Genomic DNA, 17,834 nt, shown 5'->3' on the forward strand with positions numbered 1-17,834 from the left:
ACATCAAACGTGTGCGAAAGACCCGGACTGCCAGCTCCGCAGCAGCTTGTGCGGGAAACGACTACGGTCACTTGTTGAGTTGAGCATGTACAATTACAACACTTTGTTTTGCACAACAAACAAGAAGATACATTAGTTAAACAACTACTGAGGGAAGGGAATGCTGCAGGACTGGATCCCCCCCGAGTGGGACCCCACTATTTTCAGCTCCGTGAATCCCCCCTGTTCCCAAAATACTTACCGGTGAAGTTACTGGTATTACTTCCTGGTCTTTTAAAGAGGATTTAAATACCCATCCAATAGAAAAGCCCCAACCAAGGATGTTGTAGCTTCCTATTGGCCTGAAATTCAGCTGCCATTTTGTTTCACCAGAGGGAGATTTAAACCTGGTAAAAGAACCAGGGGGCCCCCTGAGCAGAAAAAGACTGGCATTTAGCTCAGAAGGAATTGGTCCCTTTAAAACAAACACATACAAAAAAAAAAAAATGTACACAATACATGAAAATGCACCAACATAACATCCCTGGTATTTTCAGATTTCATCTACCTGTTTCTAATATTGAATAAGAATTTTAAATATAGGTTTGAATGTAGTTCAAAACACCCCTGTGAAATCGCAGATAATCTCACACGTGATGTTGAGTAGGGCGCAAGTTTTAAATCGTTCTTGAGAAATGTTGCCTCATCGTTTTTGGGGCTTTCCAAATATTTCCGATCATTTTCTAACCCCCAAAGTAGAGCATTTCAAAAATAAAAAAAAAATCAATACGCTGTACAAAGAAAATATAACAGCAACTCGTTACGTTTTTTGGCCAGTCGCAGGCCGCTTTAGATTAATTTATCACACTTATTTGGTACAAATAACGTCCGGTTAGAAATTGTCTTTAGGGCATTATAATAGCCCATCCATCCATGTTAGTTGTGCCATTGTGGATTCTCAAAAATGGCCGTTATCAACATGTACTCCGTAATTATCGCTTCAGTTCGGTAGCCACCATATGATTTTTTTTATTCTACCTTATTATAACATAATCCCTTAAAAAAAATCACTAGTTATTATATTTACCTTGGAATCTTGGGGTCACGCATTTAAAATTTAAATTGTCCTACATTTCAAAAAGGTGTTGAAAATAGACCATGAAAAATTAACCAAACACTAAAGACAGAGTGGTCAACCTTGAAAGGTCAAAGACTTCCAGCATAAGGCTGCATTTATAGTCCAGGCTGCGGCGACAGTGACGCGACTTCGTGTGAAAACAAGTCTATTTCATCCTTCGCGTGCGTCTATAGTAAGCGCGACCGCAACGGCGCAACCAAATATCTGAAGTCAATAAAAATGTCTTTTTTCCGCGACCGCCGCGTGACGTCAGCGGCCATGTGAGCGGTTCAGCCAATGAGGGTGAACCGCTCACAGCCACGCCCCTCGTCTCCAACACTATAAGCAAAAATCGCCGCTACAACAGCGACGGATGACGTCACACCGTCGTCGCCAGGACTATAAGCGCGGCCTAAGGTTACGGTGACGCGACCTCGTGACATCAGCCGTCACAATACCGACTCCTGCCCTATGGTGCAGGAGACGAGAGGGCGACCGGTGTGGCGGAGACCAGAGCGGTTCGCCCTTATTGGCTTCAGGTCTCCTATTACTGTAGCAACTGTGGAAATGATCTATTTCCTACTTTATTGCCCGTCGTTACAGGGGGTATTCCTTCATACTGTAGCTGACAGAACAAGTGTTGTTATAATACAAAAAGGGAAATTATAACTTGTTTTTAGCTGCAATAACCTTAATCCCATTTACACGTTACAAAGGAATTTTAATTTGATTTGACTACTTGAAATAGTAATTTCAGGCAACAAATCGTGACAGCATGATTTATGAATTTTTTTTTTTTTACTTGAATTATATTATGAAGAGAAAGGAATGCTAAGCAAGCTAAATCTTGCCTAAAATTTCAGGCGCAACAATCTCCAATCAGCGTAATATAATTTTATACAACCTTGTCTGTTCTGGGTTTCTGGAGGAAATGAAAAATAACGTGGAGACAAAAAAAAAAAGGTGTGATTCACTAATGACCGCAACACACACACACCTGTAGGGTAAAAAGATTTCCGGCCTGTGATAAACTTGGCAGACGTGTTCTGCTCCCATTCATTCATTTCTTCCCTCCCGAGAGATAATTGAACGACCTGCACACGATCTGTGATGAAAGCCTAAAGATGTTACAGCCAGGAGGGGCACTTCATGGGAAGAGGAGCAGCATTGTGGTTGAAAGCAGCAGTTCCAAGCAGGTAGTGGGTGAAACTCGCCTGCATGCGATTTCAATTCAGTGTCAGTCTATACAATGACAGGATAATCTGTGTTTTCCTTGTATGGATGATAAAGCATGGCTCTTACTGAGGGATATCAATCTACAAGGACTGAAAATAGCAAGCTTGGGGGGTTGAGGTTTTGGGACCGCTAAAAGCTATTTTAATGGAAAAGTACTAATTTCAATATCAGCGAAACTCCACTGAAAGGAGGGCAATATGGTCTGTCAGCTATTCACATTTAGACCTGGAAACTTCATCCTAAACAGTACTATTACAAAAATTATAGAACATGCAGTATTAGTCTAAGGCCTCGGTCCTCCCTGCAGCATGCGCGCCTGGCGGCACAAGCAGACTACAGCTGTATTAGGCGGTCTGTAGGGGAGTGCGGGGGTGGGGCCATGACAGGGGGCGCGGCCATGATGGGGCATATCTGCCCTGCCATTGGGTGCGTGCGCCCATGTGACTGCGTCACAGGAAGACAAAATTCTTGTCTCCAGCGTACGCGTCACAGCACTTTGTGAGCTCACACACACACAGCCACTGGGGCCTGCCCCATAGAGGACTGTGCTGTGGGGCGCTCACGCCGCAGTGCGCGCCGCCGTGACCACCGGGGAGAAGCTGGGGAGGAGAGCAGGCAGGGGGGCGGAGGGGGAAATGATTGCGCGCCCCTGTTCTGTATAATAAAATGCCCAATGAGAACTTTTTAAGACCTCAACCAAAGCCATGTTCTTTACTAAAGAAAACACCAGGGAGGTTTCCCAAAGCAGAGCAAGCAACGTATGAAATGGGGAAAGTAAAGGAGATCTGCAATTTTGCAATATTTTTTTTTATTGCTCCATCGTAAATGATTTGAATAATTGAGATCGGCATTCAAAGCCTAAAGGAAATCCAATGCCTAAGTGAAAAGCACTGCACAGAAGCTCTTTCAGTGCTTACCCAATGTTTTTGTTGTTGCAATGAGATACAAACCCATCCAGCTGCTACTGATGCAAACTGCCTTCAAGGAGCGGAGCTGTGATGTGATAAACCCAGGGCAAACAAGTAGGAAATTCCCATTAAAAAAAGGCTTTTGTAGCGAGCAAGCGGTGAATAAACGTTTGCCTTTCACATTGAATGTAGTTTCAGGTCAGCCTGATTAGGGACCTTACAAAGCACTGGCAGATCAGATGTCACACAATCATAATAATATAAAAACTTGTGTCTGCCGGGCATTGCAGGGGGAAAATACTATTTCCTTCCTGCGTGTACAGTTTCTTCTGCGCAAAGATATACATAGAACACTGAAAATCCAGTGCTGCGCAGAACTGAATGCCGCATTTGACTATATAATTGATGGAGTAAGACTCACCTGTCAATTCTGAAGGCAAAGGGTGATTTTGCTTTGTGCAAAATTCACCAGACACATTTTGTAGGTTCCGTGCAACAAAGTTCTGACCAAAACCTCTAAGCTTTCATCCAATATCACTTGTCAAAAGTTTTATGGTGCAACTCCACTTAAGGAGCCCTCTCCTTGATAAAGGCAATCTATTTGCCGAAACGTTGGACCTTTGGTGGCACAATAAACTGCACCTTTAGAAAGACCGTGTGCCTGCTTCCATTCATTTGCTCGAGTACTTCTGGGATGTCTGGACCTCCCTGGATACAGCGCACCGGCAGATAAGTACCCCCCTCCAGCACCTACCAGCGGTGTGCATGTGCTTCTACATATGATGGCAACTCCACTTAACACCATGTACAGAACTTTGCACAAAGATAAAAGCACTCGTCTACACCAGGGGTCTCTAACCATTTCTGTAATGAGAGCTACTTCTGATCAATTAAAATTATCGCGAGCTACTAAAACATAAATCGAAAATACCAACACACACACACACACACACACACAAATTCCACACCACACACACACACACATTCCACCCCACCACACACACACACACACACACACACACACACACACACACACAAATACAAGCGGTTGGGCCCAACTTCCAATGCTGGGCCCCCCACAGTCACCGGAGCCCTGACGCCACTCGAGCTACTTAGAGGCAGCCGGCGAGTCCTAGACCTTGTATCCCTTTCTAACCCCAAGGAGGCGGAATTGTAGTAGATTCCCTGAAACGGAGACCACATGAAGTACAAGAGATTCCCCTCTTCAGAACACATTCGCGCCAGACAATGCTCCTACCTTGTCTTGGTTTTCCTTATTCTTGTAGCATAAATTCCCAATGATGCGAATGAGATGTGCTTTGAATCCCACAGCTACATGTGTGAGGTCTTCCCCCAAGGTCATGGTGTGCACAGCAGTGAAGACGTTCTTGCTTTGTTTCCCAGCTAGATGGGTCAGCCGCAAGATCTCTGAAGATGACAATGAAGAGTACACGTACTTTATCTGTGAGTTGCAAACTCATGTTAATCTCTTCGTGTAAATGTAACAAGACCTCCCTGGCTAAGAGTGGATTAATCAACACATTAACCTTTTAACTGCCACAGGGGCCAGGAGCGCATTACAACACAATGCATTGCAGGTCCCTCTGACACAAAAGGGACAATGTTTCCCAGGCACCATTGGCCCCTACAGGTATTAGGAACAGCCAATTAACTCGCAATGGCAGGTGATCACATCTAATTTGTGTATTGATAGGATATTGGCTGGTGGACACAAAAAAAAACTGGCTTAGTTCAGGCCCTGAGCCGTGGTTTTTAAAATAAATGCATTAAGACATTTGGCACCAATTATGTCCCACTTGCGCTACGTTAAGATTTGATTGTGCGTTGCTTGACTTTTCTTCGGCACTGATTCAAACTTGACCAGGTCTGGTGAGGTGTAAACATCCCTGAGAAACAATCTGCCTCAAATGGCACAAAACTGATTAACAAGACTCATGCACCTAAAGTAGCAAAACAAAAATGATTTTAAAAAAAAAATAATAATAATTTAAACTGCTGTGTGGCAAAGTCAAGTTCTCTTTGCCTCGAAATACAGACTCCCATGAAATGATCTGGGTGATTACTATATTTCACATAACACTATAATAGAAAGGATAATGCACAACATTATATATGGGAGTAAGAAAAGAAACTCTGAAATATATTTAATCAGAATAAGTATAAGTGGTCTGGTCAGCCTTTTCTCTGTAACCAAACAACAGTTCTTGATTTTAGCAGTGAAATTAGTTGATGAACAAAATACATAAATGGAGAAGTGCCTCCTAACACAAAAATAACTAATCACGTCAGGGGTTAAATCTGGTTCATTGATATTTGGTTGAAAGGCAGCCTGGCATATTGTAATATAAATAGGCATTATATAAAAGTTTGTTTATAAACATGGTACAGTATGATAAAACCCACAAGGATATTGTTTTTCCTTTCTTTATGATGGATCACTGTGTGTTGGGTTAGACCTGGCACCACCTTCTCCGATTGGGTCATCTGACTATTAATGCTGAAGTGAAGTTTTCATTATAAGGGTGAAAAAGGAAACCAATGACATGGCAAGCGGCTTTATTTTAACCAAGCTGGACTGCCCTTTTTAACTAAATGTATGGAAAGGAAAAACCAACTCCACCATAGACTACACAGCGTCTACAGTACTTTCTGACAATACATATGGAACAACAATTGGCCCAAGCGGTCCTTAATCGTAGTTTACATCTGTACATCAACATACAGCAATGTTGTCCTCACCGCTGTCTCAAGTCCTGAATTTCAGTACTAGGAAAGATAGCATGTAGTGTGTTTTTTGCCACGCCTGATGCTTTCCTGTACAACAGCAATAATATTAGAGTGGGAATCAAAGTCAAAACAAAAAGATAATTAAAATGTTGAGAACTCATTGTTAATCAAAAGTTGAGGATTGCAAGTGTTAGGACATACTTTTATGCGAAATCTGGGATTTTCTCCAGTGTTGGGAAAAGTGACATGGAATAATATTTGGGAAGTCTCATTACAGACGGTTTCCACTTTGAATTCCAAAACTCAAATGGCCAAAGCCCGATTTAAAAAAAAAAAGCAGCACGGAATAATATCCATTAGTACCTAACTTTTTGCAGTTTCCAAGTAAGTTGGTGATTTATGAGGAAAAAGTCATTGTACCCCTTTGCCTTACAACATACCTACTACTGTATCAAGTAAACAGGGGATGTTTTGCAAACACTCCAAATGTTCGTTGTTGGAGGTCATTTCACAAAGAACATCAAGAAGTCTGATTACAACCAAGGCTTCCTGCAAAAAGAAATGAAGAGCAACTTCATCCATGGACAATACAGTACGCTCATAATTAGCTCATTCACTGTGAGACAGGGCTGCGAAAACAATATTATTGGGATGTTCAACAGTTGTGAGAAGCTAATTTATTTATGGAAGTTTGGTGAATCATCCCGAGTGTCTCTTTAAGGGGAATTAATGAAACTTGTTAAACCTTCAGCATAGGCCTCTATTTAATATGCAGGAAAGCAGTCCTTCCACTGTGCTGGAGAAAAGTTCAGAACCATTCGGATAATTCAGGCTGAAATCTACTCCAGCACAGGGAATCTGCTTTACGGCACCTTGAACAAGAGCCCACATGTCTTTAGTGAATAGAGTGCGCTTAGACTGCTTCCCAATGTGTCCCCCAAACCCGCTTCCCTCCATTGTCACGTCATAGTGATTAAACTGCCGGCAAGAATTCTGGGTAAAGACATGTAAAATGAGAAAATCGGCGCGTCACTTTTAGCTTCCTATTTATTGCTAACGCGAGTAATGTCCAAGAGCAGGGGGCGGACAACTCCAATCCTCAAGGGCCACCAACGGGTCAGGTTTTCAGGATATCCCTGCTTCAGCGCAGGTGGCTCAAACAGAATGACTGAGCCACCTGTGCTGAAGCAGAGACATCCCGAAAACCTGACCTGTTGGTGGCTCTTGAGAACTGGAGTTGGCCACCGCTATCCAAGACCTTTAGCCTACAGAATTACCCAGTGAAAGGAAAAAACGGGTGACACAGCGGTCACAGCTCCTCTTTGATAAAGTCCGCATCCAGACGAAACGCGTCAGAGTTTTGTTCTTGCCGATGTTCACATTGTTAATTTAATAAAGTTTTTTATTTTTTCTAATGCGTTTGGCTGATTGGAGGAGCTGTGACCGCTGTGTCACCCGTTTTTTCCTTTCACTTTGTTCGTCATTTCCGGCTGGAGCACGCGGACACCACATACAGCAGGCAATCGTGCTGCTCAACAATCAGCATCATAGGCAGATCACCGAAGTATATCGTGAGTACTGAACGCTGATTTTAACATCCGAGGACACAGGGTGCAGGTGAGGTTTATGTTTACCGGATTTCAAGGACGTACCTTTGGGCATTTCTCTGGACGTGTCCATCTGTACTTCTACCGGCGTTGCTAGCCCCCCACCCTGTATTAGTTCGATTGGATGCAGTTTCTAAGTGTTTTAAAACAGTAACTAAGTGGTGTCTTTCTCCTGCTACTATTGGACTGATATATCTACTACCTCGGTTTTGGTAGCCGCAGATTCATATGGGGGTCATTCCCCAATTTTTTCTATACAGAATTACCCAGCTTGTACAGAAAAGCCAGAGCTAAGATCTCTTTTCTATAGTCCCAGAGGCCCTCAAAGTGTTTCACCTCGTCGTCATCGGCGGAAGCCAGTCTGAGCACAGCTTTGCATTGTTCTTGGAAGAAGCCAGCAAGGATCTCAGCTATTTTCTGCAGGCTACTTGATTCTTCTTCAGAAAGAGGATCCTTCTCACTTATTGTGGCCATAATGAGCTCTAACATGGTAATCCTGGAAATTGAAAATCGAGATCAGACGTGGTGACTTTGTTTTAGTGCATTTTAATTGGCAACGTAATGCCCTTTATGCTACTTAAACAAAGAAATAAAAGACGTGGCCCAAACAGCTAGTGTCTCCAATTACAGGGTATCATCTAAGACACGGGAAACGTGTCACACTGATTGTACAATAATATTAACTTCTGGGAAACAAGGCAAGATGAAAACCACTGAATGGATTAAATATTTCTGGAATGGCAAAGTACAATTCCTCCTTAAATTGTGCCACCAGCAAAGTTAGACAATCATATCCCCCTTATTAAAGCACGTTCGTGTAGCACTGATATAGAACACAGTTTTATACACAGGTAATAGGAGTCGCCATACCGTAGTAGATCATAGGCTTCAATGTGGACATGGTCATTTGCCCAAGGTCACAAGGAGAGTCGGCATTTGGATTAAAATTGTGATCAATTTCTTCCGGTAGCCATAGAAATGTGGAAAATAATAGTAAGAAAAATAAAAGAATCTCTGTAGATTCCGTCACAGTTAAAATCCTTAGCGAGGGCCGAGAAATTCGAACTCGAAAAGTCTCCATACCTTCTCCAGAGCCTGGAAAAATACCGCCTCCCCCCCCCATCCCCCCCTTCCTACCCTCTATCCCTGTCTTCTTGTCAAGTTTGTCTGGTTTTGTCTGTACTGTGATAAGTAGATACGTCTATATGTTGTCACTACATGTGGTGGATAAAAATGGAAATGTAACAATGGGCTGTGGAATATTGGCTGTAATTGTACTTTCCAATAAAAACAGAAAGTTGGAAAAAAAAAATTGTGATCAATTACAACTAAAAGCAGTATCCGTACCACTAAACTATTCCTTCAGCACATTACAGGGAAACAACTTCCCTTTAGTAGCTGACTAACAAGATAAAGTTATTAAACCAAGATCAACCATCGTCTGCGCATACTGGTAAATTACAGATTAATAGATTACAGTTTTATTTGCCATATAATTCCCTCAGGTTAAAAGCCCTTAAAATGGCAGCTCAAGAAAAAAAGTGTGTGTTTTTTTTTTTAATAAATCGGTTCTGTACTATGGGAAAATACTTGTAGCATTTAAAAAAAACTTTTGAAGACATTTATAATGTATTATAATGTTACAAGCATGTTGTTTTGTTTCTATAGCAACCATTTACAAAGTCACATCCCCTTCCTCTTCTGAAACATGCCCTGACACACCCCTTTTGGAGCCCTGCCCTCTTTCTAGCAGTGCACCAATTGTACCCAATGACTGCCTGGTCACATCATCTTCCCCACAGAACTTTGCATCTTGGGTCCTCTTCTGCTGCACTGACAGGGATTTAGTGAACCCACCGAGCCGAATCGTCACCGATCGATCACAGGAGAAGGGATCGATCGGCAACTTAGCTAAATCCCTTGTCAGTGTGTGGATTGTATTGATGCAAATATTGAATGGAATATTTTTTATTTTTTTTAAACAGCAGCTTGAACAGCTGCTTTAAACTATAGCTCACTCCTTCAGTGTATATTAGCCCTCTAATAACAACCTATTTCACCGGGGGAACACTATTTAAGTAATTTCCTATGCATAAATTCAGCAATGAGAATAATAATTTGCAAGCACGTGAAATGAAAATTTGTGCACCCACCCAAACTGTGCAGTTAAAATACACCCATCCGGAATTAAGATACGCTTCAGCAGTAAATTGGTTAATATTCCTTTACGGAGCAATGGCGCCAACCTGGATCCTGCAATCCTCCATAAATCTGTGCCAGTTGTGGCTAAGATGTAATGTTAACCAACCAATTCAAAACCATTACCGACATAAAAACATGTGTTTAGGGATTGCGTGCCAGCTCCGAAACCACACAGTTTTTCAGATCATGCGACTAGGATGCACTCTGGAATGCTAAATACTATACACCACAGTGGTTTGTGGGGGGTTACCTTTCTTGATTGCTCAGTTTGGCATACATGGCCTTCACCAGCTCTGGACACTTCAGGAAACGGTCTGTTACGATCAGGTACCTGGAAGTGAATACACTGTATGAATTATTATAGTTGAACAAACACACCTCCTATACAATCCTGATTAAAAGGTACAGTCTCACGTAGAACAAAGTGGTACAGTACTAATAGCAGTGATATGTTTTGGGGGGTTTTTTTACATTTAAATTAAGCCATTGAACATTACTTTAGAAAATATAATGTAGAAATACTATGTTGATTTTCTTAAGTGTTCCTTTAATTGTTTGTAAACACGTAAACCTAAAGATTAGGTTGAGTTGTACTACCCTTCTTTCCCTTACCCTGCACCCTGTCTCCCCAGATGGGTACTTGTTAAGTAAAAAAGGTGTGAATAAATCTGGTTCCTTAAAAAAAATAAGATTAAAAAAAAAGCGCCTCCGCTAAAATATAATGGAAAAATTGAACATATCACTGTGATTAATTAATTGGTCCTATGTGGGATAAACCAATTGAAGCAAAACACAGACTAGAATGTACGACTCAGAAGATTCCCCTCTTAAAACTAGGTAATTAAAAATAAAATTAAAAAATAAAATAACACTCGTATGGTCCAATATAGAAGATGTATCCTGTGGTTTCTCAAACTGTATCCACCTGAACTTCCAATAGTCTTGTAATCGCTCTGCTGGTGGGAGAAGGAGCGGCTCAGTGAGTAAAGACACTGACTGGCACTGAAGGGGAACCTGGTTCAATTCCTGGTTTCGGCTCCTTGTGACTTTGGGCAAGTCACTTTATCTCCCTGTGCCTCAGGCACCAAAAACAGATTGTAAGCTCTACTGGGCAGGGACCTGTGCCTGCAAAATGTCTCGGTAAAGCGCTAGGTAAAACTAGCAGCGCTGTACAAGAACAAACTATTATTATTATTATTATTATTATTCTCAGAGCGCCTTAAAATTAGTTTCAGGCAACTCGTCTGTAGCCTGTGGCCCATGTATGTTACCATACCAATGCTGAAGCTTGGTTTGCAACATACTGCTGTTTAGACTTTGGTCCATCATTCATTTTGACGCCCAAGATTTGATTGCAATTTTATTTCCCTATGAAATTAAAACCCAGTAAAACTTCAAATGGTATCTGGGGCACCCCACAGCAGAAAATAGCACCGTTCAACTACACGGTGGCTACCCGTTCCATTCTGTAAAAAATGTGGGATAAAAAAAAAAACAAAAACAAAAAAACAAAAAAAAAAAAACACCAGCAGATGGGGTTCCTGCTTCAAAAACAGAGAGGCTTCTGGGAGATTGAGGCCTTAAAAGCATTTACTCCTTTTAAGTGCAGGTCCATCCTGCCCAGACCAAGCAGAAGCGTCCGCACAGGGCGCGATCACATTGCCTAAAGGCATTGATCGTGCCCATAGAGGTTACGGGCGAGTGTGGGCGGCAGCAGGAGGGGGTGCGCGTTGCGCGAGAAATCAGTTGAAACAGCCAGGTCACGTGGGCGGTTCGCCCAATGAGGGCGAACCAACTCCGTGACGCCCCTAGACACGCCCCCAATAGCGCGTCTAGCATGGCCAAAAAACACACCCGCTTCACGTGGGTGACGTCACGACCGCACACACGAGGCCAAGGCTGTATAGCCCCTGCCTTAGATCTGCTGTATATCGTAACACGTTTCATTCTTTTAGGGGAGAAGGATGGCGAACGGCTCTGAAACTTGCCATTTCGTTAACCAAAAGTGGCTTGGTTATGCTGCAGCACAAGTGAGGTAATCCAGGGTCACCAGATGTTCCTATGTGGAGGCCATAATAACATTCTAAACTGCGATAAAGCAATCTTTGTAGCTGTAGGGTTGCTAAATGCTGCTACGATTTAAAGGAGCAATCCAAACCGGATGTTTTTTCCCATTATTTTACATAGGATTGAAGTAGGGGGGTCTCTGGAGCTTAACCCCGTTAATTATAGCTCTGGGGACCCCTGCTTGCGGAGTTGCAGACCTCCATAGGGGGTGCCGGTAGTCGCTTCGCTACCAGGGTTCACATAATGGCGGCGTTTGAGCTCCCACGCCCTAAGGGCCAATAGGAAGCCATGACGACATTCGGTGCGGCTTCCTATTGGCTCACGTGATGTGAGTGCTTTAAACTTCGCCGAGATACCAGCACCCACTTCAGAGGTAAGTATCTCTGGAAGCAGGGAGTCACCAGAGCCGAGATTAACAGGGTGCAGCTCTCAAGACCCCCAGCTTCAATCCTGTGTAAAAAAAAAAAATAAGAAAATTAAAAATGGCTTAGTTTGCTCCTTTAATATCATCTACTATATCTGTAACAATACATGTTGAAACAAGGAATGATGAAGGCTGTCACAATGTTTCCAAATGACAAAGTTACAACATTCAATTATGTTTATGAGGAACGAAGCCCAGAAGCAAAAGGTCAGCTAGTGGGCAGTTTTATTAAAACAATACGGCTATAATAATTAACTGCTGGCCTGTATCCCAGAAGGGATTAAACAATTTGTACGATATTAACAGTAGAGAATGGAAAACCTTGAATTTAGCATTTACCGTCCCTGGGGTACGGCAGCACAAGAGAGTGTTACCGGATCTCTGGCACTTCCGCATCATATGGGTGGAACAGATACCCCTAAAAAAACAAGTGCCCATAACGTACCTGGTACGTCATTTGGGCACACTAAAGGTTCTCTTCACGTTGCTCCTAGACATCTTCTGATTTAAACCTCACACTGAGGTCTTTTCATATCCACTACAATCCAGCAGTGTCATCTCAGTCCAACGATGGCCACCTCTTCTTGCAATATGTCCGGCCCACTGCCATTTTAATGCCTTCACCCATGTGATTGTATTGTATGTCTTTATTTATATAGCGCCTTTAATGTACATAGCGCTTCACAGTAGTAATACATGTGGTAATCGAATAAATAACAGATAATATAAATAACAGATCATGGGAATAAGTGCTTTAGACAAACATAACATTAAGGAAGAGGAGTCCCTGCCCCGAGGAGCTTACAATCTAATTGGTAGGTAGGGAGAACATACAGAGACAGGAGGAGGGAGTTCTGGTAAGTGCATCTGCAGGGGGCCAAGCTTTATGTATCATGTGTTCAGAATGTTCACAGTGCTATTCGTATGCTTCTTTAAGCAAGTGTGTCTTAAGGTGGGTCTTAAAGGTGGATAGAGAGGGTGCTAGTCGGGTACTGAGGGGAAGGGCATTCCAGAGGTGTGGGGCAGTCAGTGAAAAAGGTTTAAGGCGGGAGAGGGCTTTAGATAAAAAGGGGGTAGAAAGAAGACATCCTTGAACAGAACGCAAGAGTCGGGATGGTGCATAGCGAGAAATTAGGGCTGAGATGTAAGGAGGGGCAGAAGAGTGTAAAGCTTTAAAAGTGAGGAGAAGAATGGAGTGTGAGATGCGGGATTTGATCGGAAGCCAGGAGAGGGATTTCAGGAGGGGAGATGCTGAGACAGATCTAGGAAAGAGTAGAGTGATTCTGGCAGCAGCATTTAGGATAGATTGTAGGGGAGACAGGTGAGAGGCAGGAAAGCCGGACAGCAGGAGGTTACAGTAATCAAAACGGGAGAGAATGAGGGCCTGAGTCAGAGTTTTAGCAGTCGAGCAACAGAGGAAAGGGCGTATCTTTGTTATATTGCGGAGGAAAAAGCGACAAGTTTTAGAAATGTTTTGAATGTGAGGGGCGAATGTGAGAGAGGAGTCGAGTGTGACCCCAAGGCAGCGTGCTTGGGCTACTGAGTGAATGATCGTAGTTCCAACAGTAATGTAATGTAATGTGATGTCACAGACTTGTTTGTTTCTAACCCATTCATTATTTTTCCCGTCCCTTCAGGTAATACCCTGCATACATCTCTCCATACTTCCAGGGGTCTGAAGCTTCTGAAGCGTCTTGGCATTTAGGGTCCAAGTTTCACATCCATACGTGAACACAGGCAAGATACACCAGTCAAACACGTTCCATCTCAGGCACAGTGGAAGGTTCCCTTGTAAGGTTGTCTTGTTTCCCCAAATACCCTCCAACCAAATCTTCACTATCCTATTGAGATTATTCAAAACGTTCCCATCCATCGATTCTTGCTGGTTAATGTACAGTCTTTGATTTCTTCTAGCTCTTTTGTTTTTGATCGTTGTCGAGTTGACACATTTGTTGAAATCACTTTGCTCTCGCGTGGATTTGTACCTTCTTACCTTCTCCCACAAGTTTTTGGATTTGTTGCTGGAGTTCTTCTGAACTCGCAGCAAAATTAACAAATCGGCAAATCGTAGGTGAATTACGCATTCACCGTTGATTTTAATTCCCTTTACTTCCTAACGTAATGTCCTGAACAATTCAAGTGTTGCTGTGAAAAACTTTGGTGACTTGGTGTGTGTGGAGGAAAGGGGGTGGGGGTAGTGTGGGGGTGTATGTGTGTATGTGTGTGTGTATGTGTGTATGTGTGTGTGTGCATGTGTATGTGTATGTATGTATGTATGTGTGTATGTATGTGTGTGTATGTGTGTATGTGTGTGTGTATGTGTGTATGTGTGTGTGTGCATGTGTGTGTATGTATGTGTGTGTGTATGTATGTGTGTATGTGTGTGTGTGTGTGTGTATGTGTGTGTGTATGTGTGTGTGTATGTATGTATGTGTGTATGTATGTGTGTGTGTATGTGTGTGTGTGTGTGTGTGCATGTGTGTGTATGTATGTATGTGTGTATGTATGTGTGTGTGTATGTGTGTGTGTGTGTGTATGTGAACATTGGGAGCATTTAGCAGTTCAACACTTTTTTTGTAAACAAGAGGAAACTTGCTAATTTAGTGGGGGGTGGGGGGGAAGCTTTAATTAATTTTCTTTTTAATCCTTATATAAACAGTCTGATCAATGAAGGGATTACATAAACCCCCAGGCACCAAGTTACTAAACAAATATTAAAACCGTAAAAAGCCAATAACCTAAATTATAACCCATTAAATGAGTAATACCAAAAGTGAATTAAGGACAATGCCACATGTATTAGGCTGAATATATATACATACACACACACACACACACACACACACACACACACACACACACACACACACACACACACAGCGACTATTCTAACACAAACCAGTGGCAATCGCCAAAAAGACCCAGGTACACGCTGGATACATGCCTTAAACTAGACCCAGCATTTCTGCATTGATTAATGGCCCATCAGATTAACAGCGGGGGTCCCTGGCAGACACACACACACACACACGTGCTATGGTGGGTAAAAAGAGTGACAAAAACCCTCCACAGCAAAGCATATAGCAAATGGAAATATTACTGTATGCTCATTTGTATGTCTTAGAAAGGTCTGCAACCCCGCCTTTCCCCATTATCACCCAGCACTTCCACTGCAGCAAGGGATTCTGGGAAATGACATGCAAAACCATTTTTGCTTCAAAACCATTTAACATGGTCGCCTATAAGCTTAAGCTTGCTGCATTTCACAGCTTTGAGCACAGCCTAGGTTAAGCTGTATAGCCAGCAAACCCACCCACATACAGCTGTTTCAACCTCAATGAGTCTCCTCAGTGTGGGGTTAGTTGGACACACACACACACACACACTTCTTTAGCCCCTAGGTGTAGGCAGATCTGGATTGCAGGGGAGTCGCCGGGCGAATGAGCGACTTTACGGCTGTCGGCTTGGATTTCACCCGGACCAGGCCTGCATTACGTGGTTGGGAAGTAGAGGTTTGCGTTGGATGCAGGTGTTGCCCAATTTATTAAGACAGCAACTGTTACGTTGCCGCCCGGATGTGTTGGTAATATATGCGGGGCACGACGACTTGGGTTATAAGCGTTCAGTGGATCTTGTGCGGAAATTGAAAAGGGATGTGGCCAGTATTTTGGTGGGCTGTTCCAAAATATTTTTCATTTGGTCTGAAATTATTCCACGGTTGTAGTAGAGGGGGGGCTGAAGTCCCCAGGGCATTGAGAGGTGCGGTATAAACAAGGCCATGGGCAAATTTGTGAAATGTTTGGGAGGCCATTCTTTAAAGCACACAGAGTAGCAAGAGGCCATACACGGTTTGTTTTGGTTGGATGGAATACACCTTTCAAGTGGTGGGTACGATATATTTAATATCAGTTTGCAAGAAGATGAAGAGGTAGCTTGCGCCATATGGGGGGAGGGGGCCCAAAAGACAATTTAGGGGTAAATGTCCTGGGCCATGGCAGTAAGTATATGGATACTGGGTATAATGGCGCCCTCATTGGGGCTGGTGGAATAATTACGCTAACACTTTTAACGGCAGCAACGGGAGTCACGGCGACGCCGTTGGGCTCTGTACTAAGGTCGGGCTGCCTGGCAGGGGGTAAAGAAGGAGTTGTGGTGTTTGGCGTTCTTTGATGGGGGGGGGAGGAGTGGGCACTTGACCCGCCATGCAAGTGGCTCAACGCCTTGTGATAGAGCTAGAATTAGCCATTTCTTCTTAAAGCATAATAGCCAATGACAAAGATTTGAGCACATTTTCAATTGAACATGTCCACCACTAGCACAGGATAATAAAACTGCAATTAAATAGATTTTGCCCCCCCCACCCCCATACAATAAACGAAATAAGCAGATTCCAGTGCAGCCGATATTGTTAAGAAAATAAAGAGAAGCTGCTTACACAGCCAATTACAGATATCCCGAGCCTCAACAAAAGCACCACTCATTGTAGACCTTTATAATAAAAAAAAATAGAGAACTTGTTTAAATGGTTATATAGCTTGTTTGAGAGTGTAAGCTCATAAGCCTGGCTGAAGCAACCATAAAAAGAAAAAACAAAAAAAAGAATACTGTACGATTAGGACATTTTTGGGGCTATTAAAAAATTTGAACAATTCCACGAGACAAATAGCAACATGCTTTCTCTCTCCTCCCATCCCCCCCACAGACATGCAGTACATCTGTTGTTGAGCAATGTTCTAAAGAAAGGAAAAAGCATGACTACCCTTATTAAGCCCTCTAGCATCAACGGGAAACTTGTCGTATTAAAATCCATACACTAACTTCCCGCCACAATAACGTGTGAAAGGTGGTTAGGAACCAACTTCCAAAATTAACCTTTTCTAAATGCGTTACTGGCCCCTCGGGGGTTAAAATGCAGATCCCACTGTCTTGGTCTATTTTTCAGAGATGTAATTGATATTGGGCTAAAACATTCAGATACCATGTTCAATTTAGGGAGTATTCTTTGACGGCTCATCATCAGCTAGGTTTGAACCCATAGGGAAAGCAATACGTTGGTTATTGAACTAATCAGAGTTAAATGCCTACAATTGAACATCTACTTAAAAAAAAATCTTGAATTTATCATATAAATTATCTTAACCCTGGCTGTGCTTAAAGCTGTGACCATGCAGCAAGCTTAAACCTATAGGGAACCATGTTTTAAATGGTTTTTAAGCAAAAAGTAGCACTGAGTATTCATTTGCATGTCATTTCCCAGAATCCCTTGCTGCAGTGGAAGTGCTGTGTGCATATATATATATATATATATATATATATATATATATATATATATATATATATATATATATATATATATATATATATATATATATATATATATATATATATATATCTCCATACACACACAAAAATGTGAGCACAATGGAATGGTTCTGGACTAAAAACGTAAAGAAAAGGTGTGTGTGTGTCGGGGGGGAGAAGAGAGGGGGAGTTATTGTCTTCATTTTTATCTGACATGAGAGCACTTGATTTCTAGGCTCAGATCC

The 17,834-nt window shown here is 42.5% G+C and overlaps 1 protein-coding gene across 2 annotated transcripts in view; it reads right to left on the minus strand.

Annotated features, from left to right (window-relative positions):
* Positions 1-17,834, minus strand: part of ATXN10 (ataxin 10) — a 100,891-nt gene that overhangs the window by 48,002 nt on the left and 35,055 nt on the right. Inside the window, exons 6-9 of one of the 2 annotated variants that reach the window (XM_075602742.1) lie at positions 10,048-10,128; positions 7,932-8,091; positions 6,429-6,537; positions 4,499-4,668 (exon numbers count right to left, since the gene is read on the minus strand). In XM_075602742.1, the coding sequence (XP_075458857.1) occupies positions 4,499-4,668; positions 6,429-6,537; positions 7,932-8,091; positions 10,048-10,128 (520 nt within the window). Of the gene's footprint in view, positions 1-4,498; positions 4,669-6,428; positions 6,538-7,931; positions 8,092-10,047; positions 10,144-17,834 lie in introns of both variants that reach the window. The other variant, XM_075602741.1, reaches the window with a different exon arrangement.

Source organism: Ascaphus truei, chromosome 5, assembly GCF_040206685.1.
Source record: "Ascaphus truei isolate aAscTru1 chromosome 5, aAscTru1.hap1, whole genome shotgun sequence".
In the NCBI taxonomy this organism is placed as follows: Eukaryota; Metazoa; Chordata; class Amphibia; order Anura; family Ascaphidae; genus Ascaphus; species Ascaphus truei.